We start from the raw sequence: 14,153 nt of genomic DNA, 5'->3' as shown, positions 1-14,153 counted from the left end.
CCATCTGCAGGAATTCTCTGGCTTCCACAACATCTGACTGGAGTGGCTTACTAATGTTACCTAATCTTTCAGCTTCCAGGGAGGCAGGGACATGTTCTCTCTCAGCTTTAAGGAGGAACAGAAACATGGGGGCATTGAAGCTGCAGGGAGCTCTACAGAACAGTACCAGAGTCCAGATTGGACTTTAGGACAGTATAGCTCTGCTTGTGCAGCCATGTTTCCTTCCAGTGGAAGAGGAGAGAGGGATGATGATACGCAGTTGTCATCCCTACATGAAGCTTGGATACAACCATAGCAAGCACAGCATTAACCCTAGAGGTTGTCAGTTTCCGTCAGTTCCATATTAGGCACATTTTCTAAGCTGCCCACATAAGATTTAAAGTGAGAATAAAATTTGGTTTCCCAAGTGGCAGATGATCAGCCTTAAGCTAAGCATCAGGCCAAAGTCCTTTCATTCGTATGTGTCCTTCTGGGAAGTGTCTGGCATACACAGATCATCAAGCAGCTTATCCAAGGAATCTGACACATAGTTACTGTTTGTTCTGTTAGAAGCAACCCGTCTCCAACCCATCATGCTTCTGAGGGAAGAAGTACATGACAGCCCTGAGAAAGACAAACTTGTGTCTTGTCAACCCGGAGTCATTCTGTCATTGTTTATCCAGTGACATTTTGGACAAGTGCCTAAGACGTTTCACTGGAAGATTTAACTACTTAGGTAATTAGTGAATGATTAATAGTATATATACTATTAAATAAAACTCTTGTTTGTATGCTCTCATTTCCACATCCATTTTTCAGGTTAAAATAATCTGAATGGGGATTTTTCCACCAGCCTTCCTAAACTTGGTTTAGCAGATTGCTGTAATGACAATATTGCCTCTTGAAAATCACTTCATTTCCACACTTTACGTATAGGCAGGAGAGCAGCTGAGGCTGGCTCACAAAGCAACCAGCAACAGCAAACAAATGGAAACTTTTCTCATATTAGGAAATACGGCTATGTACTTTTTCAGATGTTAGTCTGCCTTAGCTATCACATGGCTACAGGGAAAGGAGCTGGTGGCTTTCACCTTGTTAGAAGATTTAATGTGGTAATCTTTAGATTTGAAAGAGCAGAGAGTCATTAAGGAAGACACTTACCAAACACTGTAAGTTCAAGATCTTTTCTTGCTTTGCCCAGCGAGGGGAAAGGATTCAGCCAGGAAACTGTGGAGTGCATCAGAAGTTCTCCCATTGAAAGCTCTGTCACCTATATTAAATTAAGACAGTAGATAATATGTGAGTGAAACCTTAATGAGTACATATCAATATGTTTTCACTATGTATGGACAGAGAGAAAGGCAGAGAGATGTGTACTACAGAAGGATAAGCATGAGTAATTCCCTTTTTAAAATAGGTTAACAGCTGTAAAAAGTAATAGCCCCTAAGTTATGGAACCTGGATAGAAGTTCTTACTATTAATAACTTAGAAGAATATTAAGTACATCAGATGATCTGTCACATATAGCCAGTTCTGAACTGGCTGATTTATTAGCTGTAAGTATCTTTAATTTCTATAGAGTAATTAGTATTAATGACACTGCCAATGGCAGAATTAATGGAGGTCTTGTACTCTGGGGCTGCTTGCTTCTGTGAGACAACATGACACTGTGAAGAATCTCCCAGGCTGCCCAGTTTTGTTTCTCCATAAATGATGAGATACCAAGCAGCCAATGGGAGAAATTTGGTGCTTTTACTAGGAGGAAATAAAACAACTGAGCCAGCATCTCTCATATTTGATCTCCACCTTCATAAATTTCATCTGCTTATAATTGTTTGATGTAAATGGCTAAGTTGAGACCTTGCTGCCCCAGTTCTGGGAGATGCGTGCACACAGTCTGTTTAACTAATGGGTTTTGCTCTGACAAATACCCATGGGTGCCTCAGCACTGGAAGTGTAGAGAATGAGAATAACAGACCTCAGTGTGAAATCCCTTGAATTGCCATTTTCATTTATACGGGTGAAAAAAAAATCTTAAGAATTCTATAGCATAAACCCTGAATGCCTTGGGGCATGGAAAATCCCTGCAACATTTGAGAAGATTTTTCCTACTGAGAACTATATCTACTCCTGCTTGCAATTCTTGTCAGTCCAGAAGGCGTCTCTGGCAGCTGTCTGAAAATTTTACCGTAACCTACTGACAAAAAGAAACTTGACAGGCAGATATGAAACAGAAGTTAAAATATTAAAGGAAAATGGAGGAAGCCCAGCACAAATAAGTTGACAAAATCAACTTCAGGGAGAGATAAAGACCCAATGGCAAGTGAGATGAATAAAAAGTTCTGTTCCTTCTCTTACCTCCTTCTCTGTTCCACTTTGATCTGCAACCAGTTGGTCAAATACAGTGCCGTAATCTTCATATATCTTCTGCATCTCATTGATGTGACTTGCTACTTTTTCCATTGCCTTCAGTGCTTCTACAAGGTTTAAAAATTTCATAGACAACTGTGTAATTCAATTGTATTCTCTGAATTCCACTTGAGGCAGGCAAAATGATCAAATGTCCCCAAGGTTCGGTGGACAGTATTTTCTCATAGCAACAGTGGAAGAAACGCTTTCTAATCAGGGTAAGTGAAAAACGCTCATGTGGTGTCATGAGTGCCCGGAAAGACTTCAGTAGTATTCCAGTGATAAGCCTCAGATGTTTATAGCAAATACTTATAGCAATATGATAGTAACCACACTTAAGTTTTGCTTCTTGTATATATAGAGCCATTTGGCTCACCACAGAATGGACAAAGAAATACAGTGCTAGATTGTACAAGTTCCTTATAGACTGTATGTATAAAATAAATGCTGGTGGCCAGGTTTTGTTTAATTTTTGTTTTCAAAGCAAGAATGATGCTAGAATTCATTAGACTTCTGTGTTAATTTAGAAAGGAGTTGGACAAGATTTCTCTAGTCCTGCCAGCTCTTAATTGACCTGCAAGTAAGTTACCCCCAGTTTGGTTGTAAGGGCAAGGGAACATTATTAGAAATTCCCTTTAAAGCCAGCAACAGCCTTGTGACTTTTTGCTGACAATGTATTTTGCCTGAATGTATTTTGTTAAAATGACAATCAACCATAAAATAGATCTCTAGACTTTCATCTACCAGGTGATGACAGACCTGAACTGGAATTTGCCAGGGTCAAGTCCCAAGCATCTGAGCCTAGAAAAGCAATCAATCCTAATAAACGTTAGACAAACATGTCACTCTACACGGGAAGACTGCAAAGCTTTGACACAGATCTCCTCTATGTATGCAACAGACACAGCCAAACCTCAAAACAATTAAGATTTCCTTCTGTGGCACCTTTCAACTTTGAGTTAAAGAGCTAAGTAATAACCACAAGATGGAGCTTTGCTCAGTGTTTCCAAGTGGGAAAAACAGCAACACTGACCTGACATGCTCCTGTGCAGGAAGTGAGGAGAAAAGACCCCAGTCCTATTTGCCATGGCAAATCCTAGGCATATCAACTTCTCAAAGGGACTTGGACATACCAAGCAGGACTTTTTGCTATAAGCATGGAAAAGTTACTTCTTATTTTTAAGGAGAGAGAGGGAATTTCCTCTAGGTTTTGACAAGTCTGTGCTATCTACCAGAACGGCTACCTCCATCTTTAGAAAGGGCTGGAAAGAAAAATTTAACTCATATTCATTCCTGTAGAAGAAAACAGAAAGTTACCTGTCAAATGATAGTGCTCCTCACTCTCGTTGTCTGTCAGAGACACCAGCTCTTTTAAAAGCAGAGGATATTTCAGCACTCTCTGAACAGGCTTTATGAGATATGACTCCAGTGTAGATGAGTGCTGCTTTGTGGGATTTCGGGCATCCAGAAAGGCCTTAAAGGCACTATCTGTTTTAGCTAGAAGTAAATAAAAGAGTTGGTCAGTTGAACATGGAAGTCGGAATCACAGAACACCAGGTTGGATGGAACCTCAAGGATCATCTGGTCCAACCTTTCTTGGCAAAAGCACAGTAGAAGCTACAATCATTTGAAAACACAGAATTGCAACTTGTAACAGGCACCAAAAGCCTCACCATTTTTAATAGATGGTTTACGAAGTAGTTTACACTATTCATTTCATAATAATTTCCTGCATTAAATAACATATATAAGGGCTAAGCAATTATATCAAGGTGAGATCTTCAATGTAATTTTTCCACCACACTGCAGTGGATGGCAGAGGAAGGCAGAGGAAGTAACTTCTACCATTTGTTGCTGCTTTTTGGAGCATGAGCTGGATCTGCAAGCAGGAAAAACTTGTGGAAGATGTTTCTGTAGCTATTCAAGCTACTGTCTGGATGTTACAAAGAAGATCTTACCCCTTCAGTTCTGCAGAACCGCAGATCTTAGCTATTTCAATTGAAAGACATCTATTAGTCCTTACTTTGCACTAATATTGTCTACAAGTCAATGAGATGTTACAGTAGTTCTCAGCAGTTTAAATTCATGCAAACTAATTACAATAATGAAGAAAATAAATTACCTCTCTCAAGAACTTTCTGAACTTTGATGTGGTTTGCACAGAAGCCGCTGTACAGTTTAAAGTGGTCAGCATAATACAGAAAGGAGCCTCCGAGGGAAAAGAGCAATTTCTGAAAACACAATCAAAATATTAATTCATTACTAGAATCTTAAATAAATATTCAGGCACATAGCACACAGGCTCAGTGGTGTGATTATCTGCTCTTTCTATAAATATCCTGTATTTTTATATGTATATATATATTTTACATGAATACACTACTGGTAGTAACTCCATGACATTGCTGTATTTCTCTGAGTGTAGAGTTCAGCCTATTTAGTCAAAGCCTACAATTTTCTCCTTTCTGCCCAAACAGGTAACACGACTGCAGATACTTTGTCTTCTGTATCCTTCAAGCAGCATGGGAACAAAAATTAACAGACGCATACCAGGGTATATTGTGCTGGCAAAAAGCATGAGCAATAGGAAGCAAGGCATAGAAGTGCCAAAGCCAAAGACGACAGTGTAAAACAAACACAGAGGATTGCTTTCCAGCTGTTTTCCTACTTTCATGAGGGGGTAATCACAGGGCATCTCTGATGTTCTTGGATGAAGGAGAGGTTGGGAAGATGTGGGAGGGACTCAATCACAAGGGAGATGTTTTTAGAAAACTGCTTCGCAAAGCAAAGATAAGAAGAGTAGTGAGGGAAGAGGAGGGAGAGGAGAGCAGAGCCCTCTCCCTCTTTAAATCAATGTTTGCTCCACAAAAGGCAGCATCTGGGAGACCTGCCAACAGTCTCACCCTGAGCCACACATGAGGCATTTAACAGTAAAAGCTCCCAGACAGTAGTGGGTGAACTGGGCACAGCTGGGAGGCACACCTGGCAGGGCAGAATTCAGCACAGCAACATAACCTTTCTACAAAGGAGTTCTGCATCATTAGCATTGCTAGTTTAAAACATATTCAAAGTCCACTCTGCATCTTCCGCGTTTCATCTTCTGCCATGGCAAAGAGGAAGATAAAACCATGACAAAATACACTTTCATAGCTGAATAGATGTCTGTAATCCTAAGTAAAGCTTTAAGCATAAAAGCAGCCATATGAAACTTAGAGTTCTTAAAAGCCAGATTTCACAAACATTTGCAGGCATACTACAAAGTATCAAATGACAAAATATTTACCCGGAACTGGGATGGCGTTTCCAGTGTATTAAAATCTGAGGATGAAGATATTCCTTCTTCAAGGGTCTCCAAAAACACCTTCTGGAAATTCAGCATTTCTGGCAGACTGCCAAACAAGGACTCCATCTGTGAAAAACATCAGGCTATGAGGGACAACACTTCATGCACCTAACACTGGTCTTGAGAAATACAGTCCCATAAGGAGATGGGCACACAAAGAGGCCAGTAACATCTTCATTAATGATTTTCAAATTGTTTTTTTTATTAAAAAATCCTCACAAAAAAAAGCAAGGATTTCTCAGCAGTTAAGTCAGAAGAACAATTACCCTTTAAAGTGACTGAAGCACAAGACAGAAAGGTACTGACTGATGTAATTCCTATTGTAATCTTTGTTGTTTGCTTTTTCTGTCATGCTCTCAGCAACAAAAAAAAAAACAAAAACAAGGGGCAAACTTCAAAAAGAATGAAAAGCACACCTTTCAGTTTTTCCCTCACCTCATCCTGGGTAAGGAAGGTTTCATTCTGAAGAGGCTCCAAGTATAGCTCAAAGAGGCAGCTCAAGTCCTGCAAAAGAGAGAACTTGTTCACTTTTATGTAACCATTTGAAATTGTTCTTTATGATGTGACAGCTGTGGGATAGGGGTAATTTTGGGGAGCAAACTAGAGATGCTCCTTTTCTATAATAAACAATACCTGCGTGTCATTAGCCCTAAAGTGATGGCTAAATCGGACACAAATTGATTTGAGTAATGTTTTTGTTTCATCCTTCAGGCTTCACAGCTTGATTATAATGAATTATATTCGGAATAGGATGAGGAGACATGTTACAGACGATAACTTTCTAAAGAGTCCATGTGTATGGACAGCACCAAATGTCTTAATCATGTACGTTAGATAAACCACATAGCCACTCATTTAAACTTCAGCAGTACTATTCAGAAGGGAACCTAACATTTTAAAATCCTATTAGTTATTAAAGTATTCAGTTATGTTTTCAGGGAGGATGTGATCAAGGGCTTTTTCAGTCACTTCTTCAAAGAATTGGTGTCACTTCTGAAGACTTACTGTCCCATACCAAAGCATGACAACAAGGCTGAGACCCAACAAAGGGCTCTCTGAAGCTGAGAAGGGATACAGCAGAAATTCTTATGGAGGAGTAATAAGCATCTCTCTGAGAATGACATAATGGGTATGTGCAATGAGTACGTGCCAGGATTTTGCCTGGTGCAAAATTTCCCATATGTCAGTGATCTCCAGGGTCATGTCTTTCTTCAAGCAATTCCCCTATAATAAACACCAGCTGGACATATGTGGGGGTTCATGTTCTGCAACGCTTCTTTGAGCTTTTCAGCATATGGCTGCATTAGTGCACTGATGGAGGTACTAACAATAAAAGCCTGGAAGTGTTTTCTCTTTTTCCATATGCAATATTGCAGTAAGTGCTGTTATCTGTAAGCATGTGCTTTGACTTCCGGTAAAGTAGATGATTCCTCCTTTCTGAAGGTCAGTGAATTCAATGTTTTCAGGTTTTGGTATCCAGTCACATGAATTTGGGGTTTACAGAAAGAAGAGACATACATCTAACAAATCATGGACTTATCAGGGCAGAAATAACATATGCATTACGCTACAACCAACTGGAGTCATGCCTTTTAGTTGTGCTGATTAAGAAATGATTATGCATCATTTTCCGCAATTAAACTTTTTTCCATTTTGTAGGAGAATATTCTGTTCTTCTACCAGATTTATTTTCATCTTGAAAATTAGGGAAACGTCCCATGGCAAATCCCTATGTTAACATACTGCAGTTATCTACTCCCCACAAATTGACACTCTCCAGTATCAATACAAATTGAGTAGACCTAAAGGTACTAGATCAAATCCGACAGCCTCTATCACAGGAGCAAGGCTGTTGAAAACAACAGGATAAGCAGACTTTATAGATTATGACCCTTGTAGAGGGCTGGTTATATAAAGGGTAAGCATGAATATGTTAAGACCATCCGTAAATCATGGTCAGCCTCAAAAACAAGGCTGTAGGTAGCCAGATTTTATTTTACTTTTTACCTTAACATAAGATTTCTCAGTGTCCATAAGTTCTTGGATGACTTTCCTCAATCTATCTGCATCAGAAAGGTGGCGAGCCAGTGGCCGTGGTGGTGGGTCCTGGTTGTCCTTCTGTCCTTCCATGCTGTTTGTTTGGACTTCTTGGAAGTTCCGGCACAAAGCACTGATCTGTTCTGCACTCTGTTAAACGAGACGAAAGGGACAAGCGCCAATGTTTTAGACTACAAGCTGTACTACAATTATTTTTAAGTTCCTCAAATTTTGCTCATGTTCCAAATTCAGAGGCCAGAGCATGCCATTGATTTTTGTCAACTATGTATCCTGACAGCTCTAAACAGCTTGAATATACAGCAGATCCAGATCACACTAGTAAAATGAAATGAAAATTTTCCAGTGATTTTCCAGCACAGATTATTTTCCGTCTTCAGACACAAGCTTATGGGATGCAAAACATGAGAGAGCCCTAAGGTATATCATATACTTTGCTTCTTATGACACTAGCATCACACTGTTTTCCATCTCTCTTATTTTGCAACACTGACTTCATAAAATAGAAAGAATTACTAGATAAAGATCTTTTAAGCATCCAGAACAACTGTTTTATTTGTCACCTGCTGCCTATATTGTGCGGTGTTTTTTTTCAGACAATGAGACATGGAGATGAAGGTTCAGATTCCAATGTCCTGGCGTTGTCAAAAGATATTTAGACGCTTTCTCTCCAAGTAAATACATAGCAAGATTTTGTGCTTTCAAGAATGGCAAATGGAAACAAAAAAATTGATATTCTTTGGAAGAATGATAAAGATTATACCCCCCCCCCCCCCAAACCCAAACAAAAACAAAACACACAAAAAAACCAAACAAAAACAAACAAGCAAAAAAAAACAACAACAAAAAAAAACAATAAAAAACCAAACCACCAGGAAATTTTCAAGCAAGGTAGGAATTTGAGATGGAACAACAGTTAATCTGATAAGGAAAAGATGGGAGAGAGATATTTTTCTGACATTAAGAAATGGCTGTGTAGCTCACTCTTGCATGATCACCACCACTAATACCCAAGAGCTACTTTTGCAGGCAATAATCGTTAATGCTTACCTTGAAAATTATTCCACTGTTCTCCTTCTTACATGATGTTTTCCTGAAAGCTAGAGTATTCCTGCCATTACTCAATTCTACCATAACAGCTGTTGGTATCCATCTCTTTGTACTACATGAAACAATTCTTCAGTACTATCTGTACCATCTAATATCTTCTATATTCTTATATATATCTTCTTGAGCAAATGCACTCCAATGAGGACTACATGAATGCTGCCTTATTTCAAGTGGAAGTCTTGTTAAGAAATTGGGATGAGTGCATTTCAGAACTGTCTTAATCTGCACTAATTTATTCCCCACTCTTTCAAGTGGTTCTTTGGGGGTCTCCTGATTCACCACTGGTTGTCTGTATAGCTAGATTCACCAACATACTAGGCCATCAAATAAGCAAATGTAAAAGTTATTCTAAAACTGAACTGAGCTATACAAAGCCGCCTGTAAGGTGGAGGCTAAATGCACTAACAATATTAAATCACAAACATTCATGTGACAAAACATAAGTACATCACTCAGACACATATGATGGGAATATATGCTAAAGTATCAAATATTTGCCATGTAATCTATATTACTCTGTGGTTTCCAGTCCCCAGTTTTTAACACTGCCATGACTAAAAAAAATTCTTTTTCTCGCTCATATGTGCCACCATCTTCACAGTCCCTGCAGGACTATGAAATTTTGATACATTTTGTATTTACAACATTTTTTAGGACCCAACAAAACACAACATAAACTGAATGTTTGTTGGAATTACAGCTGCACACTGATGGAATATATTCAGAAATCAGTCACACTCTGAAACTAAAATTAATTAATGCTTTACAAATAAATCACATCTTAATTTAGGAAATGTGCGTGTATTTTAAAGCAACTTTTAGACAGCTGAATGCCAATGTACTTGAGCTTTGTTTTCTTTGTTTCTGATGTTAGAAAGATCTGTATTTGTATCAGAATTACTCAGATTTTTTGCTCTCTACAGCTCAAGATGTGCGTGGGCAGCTACTGGATACCCGGTCAAGGACACTAAAGGATATGAGACAGCCTATTGAAAGCGAGTCAAACATCATCATGAGGCGCAATTTTATAAGGAAGACTTAGAAGTCCTCTATTCTTCCCCAACTACCTTTGCACATAGGCAGACATTGGAGAACATGTTACATTCTCTATCCCCTTCCATTTTGGGGCCAGAGCTGCATCTGCCACCAAGAGGCACTGGATAAGAAAGCATATGGAAAGAGATGGTAGCCTTCAACATAAATACTATTTGAGCATAAGAAATTTCATAATAACAAATAAGTGGAGATTAATATAAGCTATTCTTGCTTACATTTCTTCCCAAAACACCCTTACCACCCAGGTTGGGATCTCTGCTTTTTTCCACACTGCTCTGGATGCTACTCTCTGCCTCCCACACTAAAGGATGTCCTGCACTCTATTATTTTTGCTGTTTAAAATAAATCTTTTTTAGAAAGGTTCTAGTGACAACCCCTGTGAACACCTCCTTTATAACTTTAATGTATAGGCAGAAGAGGCTCAGCCTCTGCCCCGTTACTGATTGTAGCTGCGATTTCAAAGCTACCAAAGCTACCTGGGCATTCTGGATGCCAAAGCATAGTTCAAGCAGTCCAGTGTCCTTAAGCCAAGAAGTCTCAAGAGGAGTCCTAAGTTGATACTACAGACACTCACCGTAATCTTGAATTGACCCTGAATTTGCTCTGACAATGACACTGCATTAGCTAACACAGGCAGATGTGACTCTCTTGTACATCTGGTAAACTTGTCAAGAATATAGCTTCTTCTTTTATTTGCAACAAGACTGTCTCTACTTAGTAAATGGCAAAAAGAAATTGTTTATGACAAACTCTATAGTGTGCAGCTTATCAGAATGAAATAATTTAAATTGACAAAAAAGAAAAGTGCAGATGCCTGACTATGAGCAAGGCTGCAAATTAACTGGGTGCAGAGAAAAAGCTGAGGAGGGCATACAGTGGATTGCTACAAACTTTCTCCAAAATCCATCACTTGAGCTTACATATGCCACTGTCAGCAACACGCACAGAAGACTGCAAGCATCTTCAGCTTACCTTTGGCGCCGAACAGAAACAGATAAGGTTGAAAATGCAAAAATCTAGACTAATAGTGATAAAGAGTTGGGAAAGCCAACTGGAGCTTATGCAGGGTTTATAGAAAAAAAACAAAACTTGCATTCTAGAGAGGATGAAGTTAAGTAGCACTGTACAGTTTTATTGGCCGTTTTCACAGATTTCCCACAAAGCTGTATAAATCCTCCTGCAGACCTAACAGTTAAGGGAAGCAGCCTCCTGCCTCTCTCCTGGCCTCTAAGAGAACAGAAAGATGTGTAGAAACAGCCCTGAGAATGGCTTTTCATCCCTGGATGTTTGGACTTGGACTTGTACCCATGCTCTTTTGCAGGGAGTATTCCCTGTGAATGTGGATTACTCACAATAACCTTAGAAGGGGAAGTTCCAGTGCACATAACTGTCAGCTTCACCCACAGCAGTCAGCTAATACAGTGATGCTCAGATTGTCAGATGGAGATGAAGCACATCTCATTTTCAAGAATACTACTAATATGAAATGTTAAAAGATTATTCCTTTAAATTGAGCGAAAGGATACTCTTACAAAGAACTTCTTGCAGATTTTCTTTGCTTCTTGAAGACAAGCATATCATAATTTGAGGCTGTGCTATCCCCACCAGAATTTAAAAACTCCATAAAATTAATTGGTGAGAGAGCAGACGACATTAATCAGCAGTGGTTAAGCATTAGTAGAACAATTTCATGGCTACCCTGTGACTTTCTACTGAATTATACTGATTGAGCATAAATGCTGCACAAGGTCAATTAGCGTTATGGTGTCTCTGCTCATTGCTGTGTATTTCACCCTCATTTATACACCTCATACGCTCCATCACTCAGTCAGGGTTTGTTTGAAAAAGTGATGAAAAAGTGTATTTTGAGTAGGCTTAGAAAACTCTACAGCTTAAGAAAGACTCCTTGAGGGGGAAGAGTGGGTCTTAAAGCCATGCCTTTTGACGAGTTTCCAGATTTCTGTAGCCTTGAGCAGGACATCGCCCACATCTACAAGGTGATCACCAGTCTTTTGAATTCCTTATCCAAAGAGGAAGCATGCTCAGAAAACATCCTGCAGAGATAGATTAGTCTTGTACCCTCCAAAACCAAACAGCTAACAGTTCAGCTCAGCTTGATGTATGCATTTCCAGGAAAACTGAATGCACCATTCAACAGAAGAAATACAATTACATGGGATTCTGAGAACCGAACAGCTGGCCTGAGACTTCTGAACATCCTCAATCTGTGGAAAGAGAAAGCTTTTGGAGATGTACATCACTTCTCCTTTGTGTTAGAAGATGCTTCTCTCCAGAACAAGGCAGTCATAACAGACCTTTTTTTTTTCTTTTTGTAGGTCCATCACTCTACAGACATCTCTGTCATCCTCAGACTGGGAAGTACTTTGTAACCAAGCAATGTGAATGGCTAGAGAGCTGCAGGGCTTAGCTTCCTTAAAGACCACTGCCTTATATTATGCACCAATGCAGTACGTGCACTGCCCTTAATTGTTTATTAAGACTTAAAAATGTTAGTAGAGTTTTACTGAAAAATGCCTTGTGGGATTCCACTATATGTATCTGGGCAAAACTGCCACTCAGCTTCAGGCAACAGAAGCTAAAACAAAGTAGTAGCCTCAGTTATCACTTACGTTTTGGCACTTCTCTTTTTCATCCCAACTTCCAAGAACGTGAAACTGTTCCTGACTGACACTTCTGAAATCCTAGGGGTCTGTTTTGTTTTGCTGTGTATCTTGTATGTCTTCTAATTAAAATGTGTAAAACACTGCTAAAGAAAAGGTATTTTTTTTTAAAGTGTCCACTCAGATCCTCTGTAGCAATAAGCCAAGCATAGTTACAATTATGCTTTAAGGAGGAAGAAACAAGCCCTTTACATCGCATTATAAAAAGCTGCCCTACCAAATACTACTGGACCAGAAAACAGGGGAGGAATTAACTACCAACTTTAGTCTTTGAGTCAGAATTTCCTAATTTCAGGGAGATTGACTTTAGCAAAGTCAACCTGTTCCATAACTCAAGCAGGTGTCACCACCCTCAGTTAGAAATCACAAGTGCGGTAAGAAGAGGGGTTGATGACCTAGTAGCTCTTTCCTGACAGCACAGACCAAGGTCTGAAAGAAGGCTCGAATGCACTCTATGTAAAACAGCTAAGATGCAACCCACCTGACATGGTGCCTGAGCTATTAACATGAGTTGTGGAGTGGCAAATCTTCCCTCTCACCTGCCATACAGAGAGAGATGCCCATCCTTCTCCTTGGGTGTAAAGGAAGGACTGCTGGTGATTTGAGTACTTGACTGAAATGGTTGTTATAAACCAAGTCACAGATACCTGGGCCCAGGAACCTGCATTGACCAGGTCCCAAGGACTAGCAGCTCCCACTTTCATAGATGCTGTGGCTCAGCTTCTCTAAAATCAGTCTCTAAAGTCACCTGACCCAGTCATAACAAAGTCAAAGGCAAAACAGAAGTCACTTCCATTGTGAAATGCTAAATCCTGACCATACAAATTGTAAAGCTGAGAGCATCAGTAAAATGAAAAGCGAGGAGCCTTGACAGCCCAGGTCACAAAAAGGAGACTCTTGTCAGATAATATTAAAGCACACAATGCAAGTTTTCCCAAACCCTGACCTTGTGAAAATACTGTCATTCTTTCATTTTGCATGTCCTTATCCTGATGTTGGCAACTTTTAATGTATTTTTCTACCACCCGGGTAACATATTTACAGCCTTCTTATATTCCCACAGCAGTACCTTGATTGTAGCTCTTTTTTTTTTTTTTATCCCTGTTTCCACAATCCTACATTATTTATGAAAATCCAGAAAAATAGTTAAAACATTCTTGCTGCAGTTCTTTCCAAATTTCCCTGAAGAATCTTATTACAACCATCCCACTTCTCTTCAAAATCTGGATTATGACTTAGTCCTTCCTCTGACACAAGTGAGAAATAACTATTTGCTTGAGCCCAGCAGCAAAGAGTGCAGGCAACCAACGAACCCTTCCCTCCCCCAAACTTCAAAAAGCCAAAGCCTTTTCTCATGCAGAGTACTGGTAAAAAATCACCCAACACCACACTTTACCCGACTCCATTATTTGATGCTGGGACAGTCACTGCTTATAAAGCTCAGACAGCCTGGAATGCTCCTGCAGCCCCATTCACCTACCTTAGCCTAACTAAGAAGCACTCCACAGCTTAACCCGTG

At 39.5% G+C, this 14,153-nt stretch overlaps 1 protein-coding gene across 4 annotated transcripts in view; it reads right to left on the bottom strand.

Annotated features, from left to right (window-relative positions):
* The window catches only part of TIAM2 (TIAM Rac1 associated GEF 2), a 134,664-nt gene that overhangs the window by 5,171 nt on the left and 115,340 nt on the right, over window positions 1–14,153 (bottom strand). For 3 of the 4 annotated variants that reach the window (XM_061471592.1, XM_061471593.1, XM_061471594.1), the window contains 7 exons: window positions 7,740–7,919; window positions 6,168–6,236; window positions 5,673–5,798; window positions 4,512–4,620; window positions 3,707–3,886; window positions 2,339–2,457; window positions 1,141–1,249 (listed from right to left, as the gene is read on the bottom strand). In XM_061471592.1, the coding sequence (XP_061327576.1) occupies window positions 1,141–1,249; window positions 2,339–2,457; window positions 3,707–3,886; window positions 4,512–4,620; window positions 5,673–5,798; window positions 6,168–6,236; window positions 7,740–7,919 (892 nt within the window). Of the gene's footprint in view, window positions 1–1,140; window positions 1,250–2,338; window positions 2,458–3,706; window positions 3,887–4,511; window positions 4,621–5,672; window positions 5,799–6,167; window positions 6,237–7,739; window positions 7,920–12,583; window positions 12,999–14,153 lie in introns of those variants that run through there. The other variant, XM_061471595.1, reaches the window with a different exon arrangement.

This window comes from Pezoporus flaviventris, unplaced genomic scaffold (assembly GCF_033815535.1).
Source record: "Pezoporus flaviventris isolate CSIRO_AGI_PZ_B2104156 unplaced genomic scaffold, CSIRO_AGI_Pfla_v1 ptg000066l, whole genome shotgun sequence".
Taxonomy (NCBI): domain Eukaryota; kingdom Metazoa; phylum Chordata; class Aves; order Psittaciformes; family Psittacidae; genus Pezoporus; species Pezoporus flaviventris.
Note: the sequence above shows the minus strand (reverse complement) of the source record. Positions and strands in the feature narration are given on the sequence as shown.